The sequence below is a fragment of the Ostrinia furnacalis genome, unplaced genomic scaffold (assembly GCF_004193835.3).
Source record: "Ostrinia furnacalis isolate ACB-3 unplaced genomic scaffold, ASM419383v2 OfSCF7554, whole genome shotgun sequence".
NCBI classification, from domain to species: Eukaryota; Metazoa; Arthropoda; class Insecta; order Lepidoptera; family Crambidae; genus Ostrinia; species Ostrinia furnacalis.
The window spans coordinates 408,582-425,581 of NW_021137793.1; the positions used below are offsets into that span (position 1 = coordinate 408,582).

The following is a 17,000-nucleotide window of genomic DNA, read 5'->3' on the forward strand; positions in this document are numbered from 1 at the left end:
TGTCCTAATATTAAAGAAACCCTAGAAAACTTATCCCTACTGGTAGGTAACGATAAATGGAAATAAAAATCCAACTCCACCAGTGCAATCAGTGGAGATAATTAGATAGATGGGATATATCCTTAGATTATGATTATTATGATTCATAATATACATAGGATGGAGCAAAAGATTCCAATAGAACATCACTAGGGCTATCCGCATCACCCCCATGTACCTATGTTCCGCGATTTTTGATAGCAAGTTACATTCCTGATTTTTTTATTATTATTAGATGAATACTAGGCCTAGCTGATTCTGAAGTATTTACATCCATCATACGAATGTAAACTAAAATCCTCTGTTGTACAAAAAAACGTAACTCAAAAGTCACGCACGATGATTTGGGTAGCCCTAGTGAGTGATGCTCTCTACCTCTGGGCTTCGGCTTGACACTTCTTTTTGGGACACCCTGTATATCCCTACCGGTATAAGAGTAGGCGCACATCGTTGATTTTTCGTCGGCCGATAGTTTAGTCGGGCAGTTGATCAGTATGGGCATGTGCGCACATTACGCCGATTCGATTTGGCCGATTCTTCATACAAAAATTAAAATCGGGCACAACTATCGGCCAACTAAAAATCAACGGTGTGCGCCTACTCTAAGTGGAAAAAAAATCCTAGTCAATCCCCATGGGGTTATTATGTCGGTAGGGAATGTGGAATAGGGAAAGAATGCAACTTCTTAATTACTTAACTAAGGTTACATACCTACCTACCTACTTTTTATTACACAAGCGGAATTTGGAATGAATAAAAATAAACATGTAAGTATTTAAGTAAAAGTTATTTTTATTAAAGTAAATTAAATTAACTAAAAGTGTAATAATCAAAGTAAATTAAATAAGTAACATAAATTATTAAGTAATGCTGAGATACGATTCTTTTATTGAGGTATAACTCTCAGGAATAAAGAAATTATCAATACACGTTAAAATAGGACTGTTGAATCTTCCAAGGTAGGAGCCGCAGGTGGCAGCACCAATTAAAATTCCGGTAAAGAATGCCACGGCAATAAGGGCAATTAAAGCACATTGGCATTTGTCTTGTTTCAGTAAAATATCCTTACAAATACACAGAAAGTCGTATACTGATCTGAAATAAAATTGATAGAGGGTTAACCTAATAGAACACGGTATGTAGATGTCGCAGACAGAGCCCCGATTACGGTTAACTTTTATAACGTCTACAATCCAGACGCGTTTCTGATTCTGCGATACGATTGGTCAAAACAGCTGACGTACGCTGTTGAACGACCAATATCATAAAAATTGTGCTTTTTATGAACTTTCAAGGAAAACTATAACGGTTAAGATAGATCAGTTACTTTAAGTAACAGTCGTTTAACACATGTGTTAAAAAATAATAAGAGTAAAATTTCGTACCTCATAATAATTCCTTAGAAGAAAATATGAAACGTACTAAGTTTAGAAAAAGTAATTGCCTGCTTCATAAATATATTGTGGCAACAACGGACACCTAAAGTGGCCAATAAGTTCGCAACACGTCTGTTAAAATTGGAATAAGATGGTGTTGTCAATTGTTAAGACACTTTGCGTGCTACGAGCTATTTGACGCTGACTGTACCTACTCTCTTCACCACGTACAGTGGCGGCGTTAGGGTTGCCAGGCGTCCGGCTTTAGCCGGACATGTTTGGCTTTTTAGGGTCTTGTCCGGCCAAATATTGCCTTGTCCGGCCTGTCCGGCTTTTGTTAGGCTTTTTATTTGGTTGCCGCGCCAGGCGAAAGTCGAGCCACAGAATCATATGAAGCGCACGCATCTAGGGTTGCCAGGTCCAAAATCACACAAAATCACAAAAGCCGGACTTTGTGCTTCATTTGGCCGGACAAGTCCCTAAAAAGCCAAACATGTCCGGCTAAAGCCGGACGCCTGGCAACTCTACACGCATCAGGATGTTGGTTAGCAACCGATGATGATAGTACTCACTCATGAGCTGACACTAATTGCACCCCCCCCCCCCGTCACATGTCCGGCTTTTAGGGTAAAATGTCCGGCCAAATGAAACACAAAGTCCGGCTTTTATGATTTTGGACCTGGCAACCCTAGGCGGCGTAGCACGGGTTGGTAACTCCAGGATATATGATAGATAGATGATGATACCAATCGCATGTCATGGCCACCCTTGTCATGCAGATGCGCCAGTGAGTACTAATCTGCGCGACTGTTGTCCCCCCCTGATGCTTGGCACCCGGGGCGGACCGCCCCCCCCTCTTACGCCGCTACTTACTGGCCACGTATAATCGCACTTTCACGTCACACACGCGTATCTTTGGTGGGAAAGTAGCATAGCGATAACTAACTCGCTTATCCTAGGAATCTCTCTTTGTTCTAGCTAGAGGAATTTATGCTACAGATAGCAGAACAGTCTATGGTAGGTAAGGTAAGAAGTAGGTAGGTACCTACTTAGGGTTAAAAGTTGGCCAGAGTTGCAAGTATCCATTTCCGTGTTTTCTTTCGCTCTCATGATCACCTCAAAAATAAAAGTACTTAATTACCAACCCGCTATTAAATCACAATTGTAATTTGACTGATGTGCAGAATGTATTTACTTATACTCAGTTCTGTAGGTACCTACCTATTATTAGCTTTCCTTTCATCCATGATAAGAAGACGGTAGAATCCGGTAGATACCTACCTGCAACATCTTGTATTGTCGCAAAGCAGTTTGTCTGTCTCGTCAAGCAGCTTTTGAAGTTGTTGTTGAGCAAGAGTTATGACAGGGCACTTTTTGTGTAAAATACTTGCTACTTCTCCTTCAGAATCCATATCGCAACTGCAGCCAGGCGAACCAAATGCATGGCCATTATTTCTCTCATCACTTCTGGGTGATAATTCTGTTACTTCGATGTTCCTAGGACTGTTAATATCGTCTTGCGTCTCTCTGTGGTTTTTCTTATAACTTTTCCTTGAATAACGATAAATGTTTTGCACCTGGTAATCGTCTGATGACATTACTAACAGCTTGAATATAGGTACTAGAAGATGCAACTTAGGATGCAACCCTTAAGTTTTATGAATATTTTGATAATCATAGCATCTTGATTTGTTGTTTTCTATCAAAATCACTTTAGATCGGTTCTCGCAATTATGATTGCAATTGACAACGTCAAAAGAAAATTAATTGGGCATGCAGAGAAATACAGACTGTCCAAAAAAGATCGTTTCAAACATAAGGAGAAGATAGACCAACTAAAGTAGGTATAACACGGAGTGGAGCAGAGAAGTGTTTTGAATAACCAATCAGAATTAATTATTTCCACTTCTCTTTTTAGCTCCGCTCCGCCGCCTCTGTCAAATTCTATAGAAAAATTTGAGACGGCCCGACACTCTCCGCTCTGCTTCTGGTGGAAACCTGGTCGTTGTGGAAATATTTGTTTGTCCTGCAGTGGACATCATTTATTGCTTGAAACTAACGTACTAATGATGCATTAATATAAGGCAATTCTACTTTTTTCATTGAAAATAGGGTTACAAGTAAATTCGAGCCTATCCATAGAAAACCTCACTAGCGATACTTGGTAGATACTATTTGTGACATAGATCTTAGACATCTAAAATATTTAAAATGCGTAAACGCATTGGAAATGAGATACCTATATGAGCGTTTTTAACAATGTATAAAAATCCGTAAATCATTTATGTTACAAAACGTGGTAAGATATTTATCAACTGAGAATGAAAGACTCAAGTTCAACATTTCGCTTCAGCGATAACTTTTTAATAGTCTTAGATTAGAAATATAATAATAATCAATTTTACAGTTTGTACAGGTCAATTAAATAAAGTATAAAAATGTATAAATTCAGCACTACTTATTTTGCAATATCAGAAGAATGTCAATCTCCAAATGATTGGTGCATGAACTTCTTGGAATATTCGTAGACTACGAAAAGAGCCGCAGTAGCTGGTATAGTTCTCACTAATGTAGGTTTTAAACCATTGTAAAGAGCTAAGGCACCTGAAAAAAGAAGTTATTCATTACATACCATCCGCTTAATTTGCATTGAAGACACATTATCACCCACTTTTACCCATTCATATGTTTTCCCATTATTGCGATTATACGACACCTACTCATTTGAGATTTTTCTGAATGTAAGTATTAAGCCTGTATTTATTTTTCGAAACCAAGATAGCCGAACGGTGAAGGGGTCGGACTGGCCGACTCGTGATCCGGGGAATGTGGGTTCGGTCCCCGCCGCCGCCGCCGTTCGACTATTGTGGTGAGCTCACTCGTGATACAAGCATAATAATAAGCTTAGTACGAGGGGCTAACGGGACTTTGTAACACAAATTACTAATAATCTTAATTTTTTTTTTAAATGTAATCTATCTAGTGCAAGTGATTTTACTAATATTGTTATTAGGTAAGTGGAGATTTACTATTAAGTAAAAAAAAATTTGTAAAATTATGTACCAACCTTCATTTTTTATTATTTCATATCCCACAGTTAAAAACTTTTGGCTCTTGTTAGAAATTTGTACTCGAGATTTGATGACGTCAGTAGGAAATATAACAGTCCAAAGGACTAGTCCACCAACGGCTCCAGCTATCATGGTCTTTACGAAGCCAATATCTTCTTTCTTTTGTCCGGGTTTTTTGAGTAGTTCTCTTGTACCTGTAAAAATCCAGCTTGTTAAAAGAAATCGATTAAATAAAACTTACTCTTTTTAACTTCGGCTCTGATATTATGGCGGACGTTCATTCAAGTTTTTGCCAACCTGGGATTTACACCCTGTATTGATGATCTTCCTCACATTATTGCATAAAGATCTGTTGTATTTATCACGTATTCGTACGTGGCGCAGACTGGGTTCGTAATGCGTATGAGACAGGCACGTGAAACAACAATGGCAAGCCGAGGGTGGAATGAGTGGAATCAGACAATAAGTATTCTTAGTAGCTAGCGCATTGTACCTCTGTAATACATAAATTTATTATTATTATTTTCTTACCTTCATAACCACCAAAAAAGAAAAAGTATCCTGGCATTTCTCTCATGATTGTCGGGACAAGTCCTCTAAATAGACCTTGTATCCCATATTGCCTAAAAATCTGTTGCGTCAACTGTAGGGGAGTCACTTTAACCTGCAATGGAATAAAGATACTTATTATGGAAATTAATGGGACCGTATTTATTTACTTTATTAGCTAGGTATACAAAACAGGACAATGTTGGAACAAGTTTTATCCTATCCTACTAATATTATAAATGCGAAAGTTTGGATGTCATGATGTCTGGATGTTTGTTACTCTTTCACGCAAAAACTACTGAACGGATTTTGTTGAAACTTTACAGTATTACTGTTTATAACCCAGATTAACATATAGGCTATAATTTATGACGATCTGTGACATACTAAATTTCACGCGGGTGAAACCGCGGGCAAAAGCTAGTATACTGTATTTAACAAAAAATAATGCTATTTTAAACGAGCAGACTTGGTTTCTTGAGACTTTATAATTAGTGTGTGCTATACAGGGTGGAAACGATAAGTGGCGGCTTAGCATGGGTTGGCAACGCAGATGCGCCAGTGAGCACTAATCTGCGCGACAACAGTCACCCCCTGATGCTTGGCACCCGGGGCGGAAGGCGTTGGATAGAGCTCGTGAAGCACTTTCAGGATCAGTAATCAATTTTTGGATATATTGTATAGTTTAGAAATATTCGAGTGAGATCACTTATCGTTTCCACCCTGTATAATTATGTGCGCATTCAGGCCCAGTTTCCACCAAGGCGGAGCGGAGAAGTGTTTTGAAATCGATCAGATTTCACTTCTCTCTTGTCTTCCACTTCTGTTCTCCGCTACGCACTTCTCCGCTCTGCTTCGCTTTGGTGGAAACCGGGCCTAACTATATTTAGTTCTCGAATTAATATCAATATTATGAAAATGATCTAGGGGAGGGCCAAGTGGGCACTTTGTAAGTTATTAACAATACTTAATTTGTTATAAAAATTCTATTCCACTGGTATTTTTGTTTTTTAATTAATTTAACAGTTATAGCCCGACCAGGAACATAAAAACCCTCGCCATGTTGCGGAAAACTAATGGTACTAATTTCTTTTAATGGCAACAGTAACTGAAAACTTCATTGAAATGTCACCTTGCATGTCAGTCTATTGCTGTCAAAGTGTAAACAAACTTTAGTTTAAATGTGCGCAATTGATTTTGTGAATTAAATTGCTAAAATCTTTTTATAGTCGTAAAAGAAAAGTGGTTCACAAGGTGTTAAAGTATTTGTCGAAGAGAAATACTAAGGGTTCGGACAATATTTTCATTGAATAATGTTTCCGACAAAGGTTGTCAAATTGACTGACATGTTTATCGTATAGTACAGTCCACTATGAAAATTAGCTGTGGTTTGTTTCAACTACCTATTTTAAAGTTTTTTGTCACTTTCTAAGTGTTGAATTTTATGGAATTGGGAAAGAAGTACCGAGTTTGAAGCGTTCATGAGCAGACATTGCAGTTGAATATTCAAGTTCTGAATTTGATTATTGATGAATAATAAAATAAATCCTACTAGCTCGATTGATGGTTTCATTTAATTTATTTAAACCAGGTTACCTATAATAATATTTTTTCGTTAATTTATGAAAATATCAAATTAGCCCGTAATCCTGAATCCTAATACATAAAGTTAGCCTATTAATTTAACACAGGTACGACTGTACTCAGTGTTGCACTATCAAATGCAATTGACGCGCCTCTATGCCAGGGTTTTTATGTTCCTGGTCAGGCTATACTTTTGAAACAACTTGCCCGCCATATTTTTATAGGTCATAAAACGAATTATGTGTAACATTATCTAGAAGTTTTAAAGTTTTCCTATATTAAGTTATAATATTTACTAAACCTAGGCGCAGACCACCGACTATTAGTTGGCCGATAGTTGGGCCCGATACTAATTTGTATGAAGTATCGTCCGTTACCAAATCGGTATAGTGTGCGCACTTTCATACATCTCCATACTGATGGCATGGCTGAAAACCAGTGTTGCAAGGATCTGTCCTTACAACGTATACTGAGCCAGGTCCAATTGCCTTCAGTGTACTTATTAGTTGTAAGTCTAACTACCTGTACCTACCTATGTCTAATGGTTTGAAGGCAATAAATACATTTTTTATTTTTTTTTTTTATTTTTTTTTTTTTGATCAACAGCCCGACCTATCGGCCAAATAAAAATCGGTGGTCTGCGCCTAGGTTAAGTCTTACATTTTCTAATCATTTAGAAACTTACACCCATACCATACAGGGTGGCGCATACATCGATAAACTGAGGCAGATAATAATCGTGCCTCCGCGGCGAGCTCCGATAGCAAAGGCCAATTAGATATTAAAGATATTGTCTATATTAAAATGACGTAATAAAAACATATTATGAACTATTACTGATTAGGATACTTTCTGATAATTAAATCTACTTCAAAAATATAGATAAACTTATCTCTTGAGTAAATATTGCACAAGTACACTGTACAAATTGTTATAAATTTATAAAAATATATCTGTCACAGAAAAACTTTATCGCGCGCGTCCCTGTTTCAATAACCGGGATAAAAACTATCCTATGTCCTTTCCCGGGACTCAAACTATCTCTATGCCAAATTTCAACAAAATCGGTTCAGTGGTTTAGGCGTGAAAGCGAGACAGACAGACAGACAGAGTTACTTTCGCATTTATAATATTAGTATAGATGATGTTACTTTAATATACTAATATAATATACATATATACTTTAATACACTGTAATAGGTGTGACATTGCAAAAAAAATGGGTAGTTTGTTCACATTGGCTAAGTTGCACCACCTAAACTTTAACCGTAATTTTATATAACTGGTGTTTTTGTATGGAGTTTGACTGACTTTAGATTTTGGTTATATGTAGTTGATATAAGATGGTGCAACCCAGACTTATATGCCTTTTTTGTTATACTAAACAGATACCAAAACAAATCACCATACAGCTGTTTGTGAAGTTTGCACATTGACCTCCCGCATAGCTTGCAGTTGGCATTTGATAAGTTCAGTCGGGCAAAGTGTAAATGAGGAAAAGAATGCAGCCAGAAAACCTGCTGATGCATTGCCCAATGCTGACAGTTGCTCGATATTCTGAAATGTAAAAATATATTTTATAATATTAGATAAAATATAATAATGTCTTTTTAATACAATTTCATTAAAACCTTAAGATTTGCGGTTTATATTAATTTATGGACTAAATAGAAAAAGATGTACTAGCACTATAAAACCAATGTATTATGATTTTTACCTCTGTTCCAGTAACACTACAAACAAATTTCTGACAGTATCCATAGGCTGCAAAAAGAACTGAGTTCTCAGCAACATTGGCCATAATCGCTGGAGTGGTGCCAGCATATAAGCCTCTTATAACCCCATCATTTCTTAAAGTTTGTTTAAGGCAGTGATACATTCCCTTATACAAATGTGGAAATGTTTGCATTTTCACTTTAACTGTATCTAATGGCTGACCAACATACACAACTGCTACTCCTCCTGTAAATAACATTTAACGCAAATTTAAGAAAAATATATTTACCAAAATAATATGGATTATGGAATAAATTAAGTTTTATTAATTTTCATTTTACTAATATACTAAGTCCTGCACTCTTACACACCACATTGGAAGTATAATTATTTTTATGTTTATTCAATAACTTCAACTTACCCAAAGATCCAGCAGTAAAATCAATAATACCATTTTTGAGGTTCCCAGACGAACCAGATGAATGAGTCATTTTTCCAGTTAAGTAGGTATATCTGTGAAAACTGAAAATGATTTGGGCATTTTTTAAACCTATTCTAATGTGCCTTACTTGGTAAGTATGCAGGATTTAATGGGAACGAGGATAGAGGAAATAAATTTTATAAATTTTAATCATGTAAATAAATACCCTTATGCTTAAATAGTTTGTGCAAAATTCAACAATTTATTGTTCTGTGAACAAACAAAATATACTGTTGTAAATAAAATTGGATAAATATGATAAATATCACCACACGGTCGCTTATCTATTTTATGAGAAGCTCGCGTGGAAGCAACTTTTGTGATAAGTATGATAAGGTTAAATAGTTGATAACATAAAAGTTAACCTCGCCATAAAATTCATCACTAAATAAAATTCATAGTTGTCTGATGAAGAAAATAGACATATTCACTTTTTACTTATTTATTAAAATACTACTTACTTACCCACTTTGTTAAATAGGTATTTTTGTAGTTTTTCCTAGTTTGTTTTTGAAATTGAATATTTAGCGCTTGCTCGCTCAGTCAGCTGTGATGTGATGTTTGACAGTTCTTGCCAAAGAGCATAAAAGAGTGGTTCTTGCGTCACTTTCGAGTCACCAAAGATATTGTAAATGAAGGTTGAATACGGTATAAAGAGCTATTGGCTAATTTTAAACAAACAGTGTATATTACTTAGATAATGGACGCGCAACAACAAAAGTTGAGGACAACTAGCCTGTCGGAGACATTCAAATTAGCGCAATCGGGGCACGAACGGGGCGAAAGCGGAGAGGTGTGTGGGTGAGTGGGAGGTGCGAGGGATAGACGATAGTCACGTTCTTTTTTGGTATGTGCTAAAGCAAGCACGTTTATTTTAAAGGTATGCCCAGTCCATAGTACGTATAATACGTCAATGGTTTTGCCTCACACAATCAACAATTTTATTCAACCTTGATTAAAATTGTCTGTAGACAAAACATTGTTTCATTACACATTTATGTTTGCACCAACAATGTTTTTGCTTTTCATGCCCGATGGAAAACACGTACACAAAATCTCTCTCACGTGGGTCAGGGGCAGAATATACGTACTGTCACATCAATCATTTCACATTTGTCATTTTGACAATTCGCTAGCTCGGCTTGTACCTACGTGTTTGTGTGTTTTGTTTGGCAGCAAGGTTTTATTTATTTCATAGTCTTTTTGGTGGTGTAGTGCAAGTACAGATGGATTGGAATAAAGAAACGATCTTAAGCTTCATTGGCTTTATAAGAGAGAGACCTGCGATATGGAACACTCAATCGCGGGATCACAAAATTAAAAACAAACGACATGACGCCTTGGCAGAAGTGGCGATGTTGATGGGCATCTCAATAAAAGAAGTTAATGTAAAATGGACTATTCTTCGAAATCAATTCAGCCGGGAAAAGAGAAAGATGATGGGTTTGTTTCTATTTCTTGTATTTTAATATGACACGACAATATTGTTAATTAATTAATTGTTATTGATTAATTCCTTTTACTATATTTTTATTTTTTACAGTATTGTAAGTCGAGATTCCAGCGCGTGACTTGCCCTACATAATCAAAAAAACATGTCAACATTTTTGTAGGCAATTTTGTTGAATGTTGACATGTTTTTGTTGATTGTATAGGGGAAAACGCACTGGAGACCCGGCCATACAAACTTTTGTTTGGCCATACAAGTTTGTATATTATTTTTAACAGGCAGCAGCGCAGACTCGGTATACAAAACAAAATGGTATGCATACAAGGAGATGGAGGATTTAATGTCATGCAATACACCAATAGTTTACATCAATAATAGTGAGGTAAGCATGATTTGAAAACTCCAATAAGTCGAGTGCCCCAATTGCGCTAATTTTTAACGTCTCCAATTCATTGGCGCTTCTTCTCCAGTTGCGCTCCGTTTTTCATTCCAGCTGAGGTGCAAAGTCGGTATCACGGTAATGGACGTACTATCGGCCACAGTGTTAACTATCCATTGCTTGTCATGTCATCTCGTTCTATCGCAAAGAATCACCATTTGATTAGAGCGAGAACAAAAACGGAAATGGATTGTTAGTATTTTCATTGTCACATGAGATATTTATCTAAAATCGAAGGTCGATTTGGAAGTTCAAGCACATGTTCAAGTGTTGGTTGCACTACTTTTGACAGAAAATAATGACGTTTACTTTGTTTTGAAGAATTTTCTAACTTTACTCGAAGGCGCAGCTGCTCTCTGTTTACGTCTATGCTTCGTTTCAACTAGTTGTCAAAACAACACCGCGATACGGATTTTTCAAAACAGCTGATGTTCGTTCTTCGTCCGGGGGCGCGTTGAAGATGAACATTTTTAGCGCAATCGGGGCACTGGTAATATTTCACCTTAAGTTTTCATTATTAAATGTGCCACGTGGCACTTAAAATCGGCATGCATCGCCTTACTTAAGTGTCGATTTGCACTGTCAAGTGTTTTTTAAAAGCTGGATTTTTTTAAAATATGCCAAATGCATTTTGGTCAATCAGACGCGACACATCTGTAATTAAATATTCGCTGTCTTGAACATTGTTGGCATTACCCACAGAGAACTACAACGCCACCGCCGCCACAGAGAACTCCAACGCCCCCGCGTTTATTAACTCAAGCACTACCATCTAAGCCACCGCTACCAAAAAAGAAGAAAAGGGAAACAGATGGCCAGAGTTCATTTTATAAAGAAGCAGTGGAAACATTGAGAGTTATTAGGGAAAGAAAAAATATCTCACAAAATCCTGCTGATGATCTAACAAGTTTTGGGTTATATATTGCAGCACGTTTACGACAATATTCACCACATTTACAATGTAAAGCTAGGTATGAAATAAATAGAATGTTATATAGATTGGACATACAAAGCCTGGAACCACCTACAGCTCTTGTTACTTCTGCTTCCAGCATAGATGATAGTGATAGTCCATTTTCTCCAGATTTCAAAACAACTTGGCTTTCAACAGCAGATGATCAATATGAAGAAATGGATAATGAAAACTCCATAACCCATACTAGCGACAATTAAGTATCAACAGTACCTATATTTGCGAAGCCTATAGGTGTGAGTCTCCTCCAGCTCCGCAAACAAAAAACAATGAAACATAGCACGAAATTACTGAAACAGCAGAGATAAAGCCGGGTCTCCAGCGCGTGTTTTGCACTACACAATCAACAAAGACAAAGTTTATTGGTCCAGGACAAAAACAATACTTAATGTTAACATTCAACCAAAATGGTCTAGAGCAAAACACGCACTGAAGACTCTGCTTAGTAGTAAAGGTAAAAAGTAATGAGGTTATTTTTCAGATACTGGAAGTACCTACTGAAACAAACCAAGCTGTTAAATATTTGTTAACATTAAAATGTAACCAAATAAAAACTTATATCAACCTAATATTGGTCTCTATTCATAAACTTACCTTTATATTGTAAAGTCCTTTTATCTCTTAAGCTTCAAAAATATATTTTTTTATTGTTGCTGTTTCGAGTGCGTTATCCTGGCAAAATGTCTCCTTTCAAAAATCTAACATAATGATGCAGTTAATTAGAGCCCTATCTGGTGTAAATGTGCCCGAAATTTTAAATTTGAGCCATTGGTCGTTCCGGCAGTATTCAAGAAAAACGGATTCTGCCAGGATAACGTTATCCTGGCTACATCATTTTCATCTGTTGGGTCTAGGTGGATGAAAATTACACCATTAGATAGCTTATTATTCGAGCCCGATTGTGCCCCGAAAATTATCTCAGGGTACTAATGTGTCACGTTAATAACTCTCCGGTGTGGCTAGATTTTTTTTAATGTCGGCAAAAATGTTTTGCTCATCCACACTACGGAAACTCCCAATTCCCTCCTCCAGTTTTTTTTATACAGGTTTTCTCTTCGTAGCCCTGGTACAACAAGACCCTCGGCCCGCCGTAGTGGGTTACGTTCTGCTCCATGCCGCTGCTCAGTCAGTCTGCTAATCAGAGAAGTACCGAGAGCGGCCTTCCAAAGAATGGGCCCGGGCAAATGCCCCGCTAGCCCCCACCTGTGGGAGTTTTTAAAGATGTCCCCTGCATCGTGGCCCGGGCAAATGCCTCGACGGCCCCGGCCCACTCAATTGTGGGTTATGGGTTGCCCGACAGGCCCACCTAGTTGACAAGACCTGCCGCGCAGAGCAGTGAGAAGTTAGCCGCCCGCGTGAACAGACTACGCGAACGTTGGGTAAAAAAACGCCTTTGAGTAAAATCTGACAAAAAGCAGTAATACTGTATTATGACGTATTTGTTGTAATACTAGTATTACCGTGCAGAAAGCTACTTTTTCTCATACGCATGTCAAGCGCTACACGAATATTTACTGCTGTGTTTTAGGTTTTAGTAATTTTAACTTAAAAAATAAGGTGTTGAGACTTTTTTTTAATGAAAAGTGCATAATTCCTTTGTTTGCGCGTGAACTTTACCGCGATACCAAATTGCACATCAGCTGGAACGAAAAAGGAGCGTGACTGGAGTGTAGATTAGGGTTGAAATGCGAAAGAATTGGAGACTACAAATTAGCGCAATCGGGGCGCTGGATTTAGTACCGATTTTTGCCACTCGACGTTTCAGATTCTTTTGACTACAATGTAAATGGCCTCAACTCTCGTTGCGCGTTAAATATCAATACTGTGTAAAAAAAGAACGGTAATTTAGTCGAGTCGACAACGATACAAGGGCTCGTCTAACGACAAATAAGTATTTTAAATAGTGTACAACAATAAAAAAAAGTTATGCAATAAGGTGGTTTAGTTGTTTAATTTTGTTATCTTTGGAAATTTGGTAGTATTAAAAAAAAAGAAACTAAAAGAAAACATGGTTGTTTTTCAGCTTTCCTTGGAGATTATAAACATTGTTTGGTTTCATTAATGTTTAATTGATAGTTAGCTACAATGAAGTCGCTTTAATGGAAAATAAACAAAAGTTTTCCCATGCAAGAAGATAATAATAACCTAAAGGTTAGCGTCTGGATGTGCTTCTAGATACTGCAGTTGTTAGAAGGGAATAAACATGACTATGATCCTTGATCAATGATATTAGTAAGTGATTAAGTTAGTTGAATGTTAATACTGTTTATTTCATCAAACAATAGTTCTCTAAATCTAGCCTAAAACGTTGAGAATGAGTGTCAAAGATTTGACGTGTCGTTTTCGGGCTTTCATGATCGTCCGCCATGTTTGTCCTTTTATAATTTATTTAGTAAAAAGCTGATGAATTTTGATTTTGTGTGTTAGTGATAACCATGTTATGTATTTACAAAAGTATTGGGCATAATTTCCAAGTTTTAACCCTGTCATAACATAAAAGTACTGTTCATTAGTAAAGTCATTCATTAATAAGATTTTCTCGTCCTTTGTTGTTCAGGTTTAATTCAGAATGGTTGTTGGATCAGCGACGTACCCAGGGAGGCAAGTGCTCCACAAAATGCAGCCAATGGGCATGACCCCGCGCGAGCTCTCGGACTACGACGACTTGGCGACTGCTCTGATAGTTGACCCCTACCTTGGTATCACAACCCATAAAATGAATATCCGCTATAGACCAATTAAAACAAACAAGGAGGAATTAAAGAATATTGTAAAGGAATTCATTCAAACTCAAGACTACAATAAAGCATATTCCAAACTAGCCAATGGAGACTGGATGCCAAGACATTTTAGCAAAAATAAACATCAGCAAAGTAAACTGAGAGAACATGTTAGTATTTATTGTAAACAGGTTGTTGTTTGTAGTTTAATTATTTTTTAAATAAGCATTCTTTTTATCTGGTACAGCTGTTTCAGTATTAATACACCATTTATTGTTTAATGATACGTATTTGATTGATTTTGGTTTACAAAATTGTATTCTGTATAAAATAAAACAATAACATAACTTGTTTCAGATTTATCGTTACCTGCGAGTATTTGATAAGAAGGCTGGTTTTGTCATAGAACCATGTTATAGATATTCATTAGAAGGTCAAGTTGGAGCAAAAATTTCAACAACCAAAAAGTTTTTCAAGCATGAAAGAATAGATTTTTTAGTTGGATGTATAGCAGAAATGACAGAAGATGAAGAAAAACAACTACTTCATCCTGGAAAGAATGATTTTTCTGTAATGTACAGTTGTAGAAAAAACTGTGCTCAACTTTGGCTTGGGCCTGCTGCATATATTAATCACGACTGCAGACCTAACTGTACTTTTGAGGCCACTGATCGAGGCAAAGCATTTGTACGTGTTTTAAGAGATATAGAGGTTGGAGAAGAAATAACTTGCTTCTATGGTGAAGATTTCTTTGGGAATGGAAACTGCTATTGTGAATGTGAAACTTGTGAAAGACGAGGTAAAGGTGCATTTTCAGTCAAAAGTGCAGACACTGATGAACAAGCAACTAGATATAGATTTAGAGAAACTGATAACAGAATTAATAGGACAAAAGCTAAGATGACTAAAAAGATTGAAAACGGAAAAAGTTCTGAAAAATCTCGAATGTCAAGTCGTCAAAATTCGAATATAGTTTCACCACTGAGCATGAAGGAAATGAAACAGAAAGGTTTGACAAAATACGATGCTGAGTTATTAATAGCTCAAGGATGTATTGCTGATGTTATGGATGCTTCAGCAAATAAAGAAGGCCAAGGAAGCAGAGAGTCTTCTGCATCTAGTAGAGGTGAGCGTTTAAGGAAGCGCACTGATAGCAATCGCACTGCTAACGGTCTAACTAACTCAAGTTCAACTAAGCAGAGAGCTCCACCATCACGGTGTTGTAGTACAACCAGTTCAAGAAGTAGTAGAGACTCTCACACTGGTATAGTTTTAAGAAGCCATAAGCGGCTTCTGGAGTCCAGTAATCAACTTACATGCTCCAAAATTAAAAATAATGTCAAAACTGATGATGCAAAAGAAGAAGATAGAAACCTCAACACTCCTAAGGTAGAATCAGAAAATATAAGTGAAATAGAATTAAATAAAATAATTAATAAAACTGAAATAACAAATAGCCACCATAAGCTTATGAAAACTAATACTGAAGGCATTGTAGTAAATGTGAAGCAAGAAGGTGATTGTGATACAAAAGAATCTCTGCATCAAAACATAGAAACAATTACACCCTTTGAAGTCAAACCAAATAGTCCAGTAGAAAGACCTGAAATTAAAGAGCAAAAAATAGAAGTTGACTGTGTGAGTGGTAATAATGCATGTTCCAGAAGTGAGATTTATGACTTTAGAGAAAATGTTAACCCAAGTGAAATAAAAGATAACAAAGTGAACAAAAGTTATAAAGTAGAATCAACGGAGCGAAACGAAGATTCTAATAAAGAGGCTGACTCTGGACCTCCTTGGTTAGCAGATAATTCTAATAAAAGCAGCGAGTGTCCGTGCACACCACCTCGGAGAGGTCTGAAACTGACATTACGGGTGAAGAGGAGCCCAGTTGTGGAGGAGGTGATGGATTGTGGCGCCACGGCTGAGGTGCCCGAGTACGAAGTGTTACGATTAGAAGGTGTAGATCCGGAAACTGTGCGTCGATTTAAAAAAAGGCGTCGTTCAAAAGAACGCCATCGTAAGCACAGTCCCATCCGTCCTCTGCCCCCTATGAAACGCTTAAGGCTAATTTTTGGCAATGAGAGCCGTACAATTGATTTGCCTACTGCTATATCAGCAGACTGACAGCCGCAAATACCTTATGGTTACTTTTCCACCGTTAATATTCAATTATTAGTTTAATTGTCACTGACTAGGATATTTTATCTAGTATTTATTTTTGTGACTTGAAATTCTGATTAAGTATTGTGTGATAGACATCAGATTTTATTTGATGATTCCATGAAAATATTTATTGATTAAAATAGAAAATATTGAACTTGTTATTTCATTAGCACAAATTATTTAATCCTTGTCATGGGTTGGTACCTACATTTTGGGACTGAAATAATCAATTTGAATTTGTTTCGTAGTAATTCTTGTCAATGTTGAAGAGATTATAAATTAATATAAGTTTTGTGATACTGAACTTATCAAATCAATATTGTGTTCTATGTAACAAATTAACAATCTCTGATAATATTAGTGAAAATTATTGTAATTTCAACACTTCATAATAATGTAAGACATTTGTATATAAATGCAATATATAGTTAATTAG

At 36.7% G+C, this 17,000-nt stretch overlaps 4 protein-coding genes across 8 annotated transcripts; 2 read left to right on the top strand and 2 right to left on the bottom strand.

Moving 5' to 3' along the window:
- Positions 1 to 875: 875 nt before the first annotated feature.
- On the bottom strand, positions 876 to 3,343 carry LOC114365085 (uncharacterized). The gene is made up of 2 exons (XM_028321548.1): positions 2,697 to 3,343; positions 876 to 1,134 (listed from the first exon to the last, which is right to left on the bottom strand). The coding sequence occupies exons 1-2, from the start codon at positions 3,011 to 3,013 to the stop codon at positions 900 to 902; spliced, it is 552 nt and encodes a 183-aa protein (XP_028177349.1). The 5' UTR covers positions 3,014 to 3,343; the 3' UTR covers positions 876 to 899.
- A 407-nt stretch (positions 3,344 to 3,750) lies between these two features.
- On the bottom strand, positions 3,751 to 9,380 carry LOC114365083 (mitochondrial ornithine transporter 1). Its single transcript, XM_028321543.1, has 7 exons — positions 9,282 to 9,380; positions 8,757 to 8,857; positions 8,337 to 8,581; positions 8,030 to 8,176; positions 5,018 to 5,150; positions 4,483 to 4,680; positions 3,751 to 4,019 (listed from the first exon to the last, which is right to left on the bottom strand). The coding sequence occupies exons 2-7, from the start codon at positions 8,824 to 8,826 to the stop codon at positions 3,898 to 3,900; spliced, it is 915 nt and encodes a 304-aa protein (XP_028177344.1). The 5' UTR covers positions 8,827 to 8,857; positions 9,282 to 9,380; the 3' UTR covers positions 3,751 to 3,897.
- Positions 9,381 to 9,430: 50 nt separating this feature from the next.
- Positions 9,431 to 12,247, top strand: LOC114365084 (uncharacterized). Of its 3 annotated transcripts, none has more exons than XM_028321547.1 (4): positions 9,431 to 10,259; positions 10,545 to 10,648; positions 11,408 to 11,676; positions 11,790 to 12,247. In XM_028321547.1, exons 1-4 carry the CDS (start codon positions 10,043 to 10,045, stop codon positions 11,821 to 11,823), a joined length of 624 nt encoding a protein of 207 aa, XP_028177348.1. In that variant the 5' UTR covers positions 9,431 to 10,042; the 3' UTR covers positions 11,824 to 12,247. The 3 variants fall into 3 exon arrangements, with proteins under 3 accessions (XP_028177348.1, XP_028177347.1, XP_028177345.1); XM_028321546.1 differs by having other exon boundaries at positions 9,432 to 10,259; positions 11,758 to 12,202; XM_028321544.1 differs by having other exon boundaries at positions 9,432 to 10,259; positions 11,408 to 12,247.
- A 1,420-nt stretch (positions 12,248 to 13,667) lies between these two features.
- Hmt4-20 (Histone methyltransferase 4-20) lies at positions 13,668 to 16,718 on the top strand. Of its 3 annotated transcripts, none has more exons than XM_028321534.1 (3): positions 13,668 to 13,910; positions 14,236 to 14,568; positions 14,756 to 16,718. In XM_028321534.1, the coding sequence occupies exons 2-3, from the start codon at positions 14,248 to 14,250 to the stop codon at positions 16,523 to 16,525; spliced, it is 2,091 nt and encodes a 696-aa protein (XP_028177335.1). In that variant the 5' UTR covers positions 13,668 to 13,910; positions 14,236 to 14,247; the 3' UTR covers positions 16,526 to 16,718. The 3 variants fall into 3 exon arrangements, with proteins under 3 accessions (XP_028177335.1, XP_028177336.1, XP_028177337.1); XM_028321535.1 differs by having other exon boundaries at positions 13,742 to 13,829; XM_028321536.1 differs by lacking the exon at positions 13,668 to 13,910 and adding an exon at positions 14,037 to 14,100 and having other exon boundaries at positions 14,756 to 16,525.
- Positions 16,719 to 17,000: the final 282 nt, after the last annotated feature.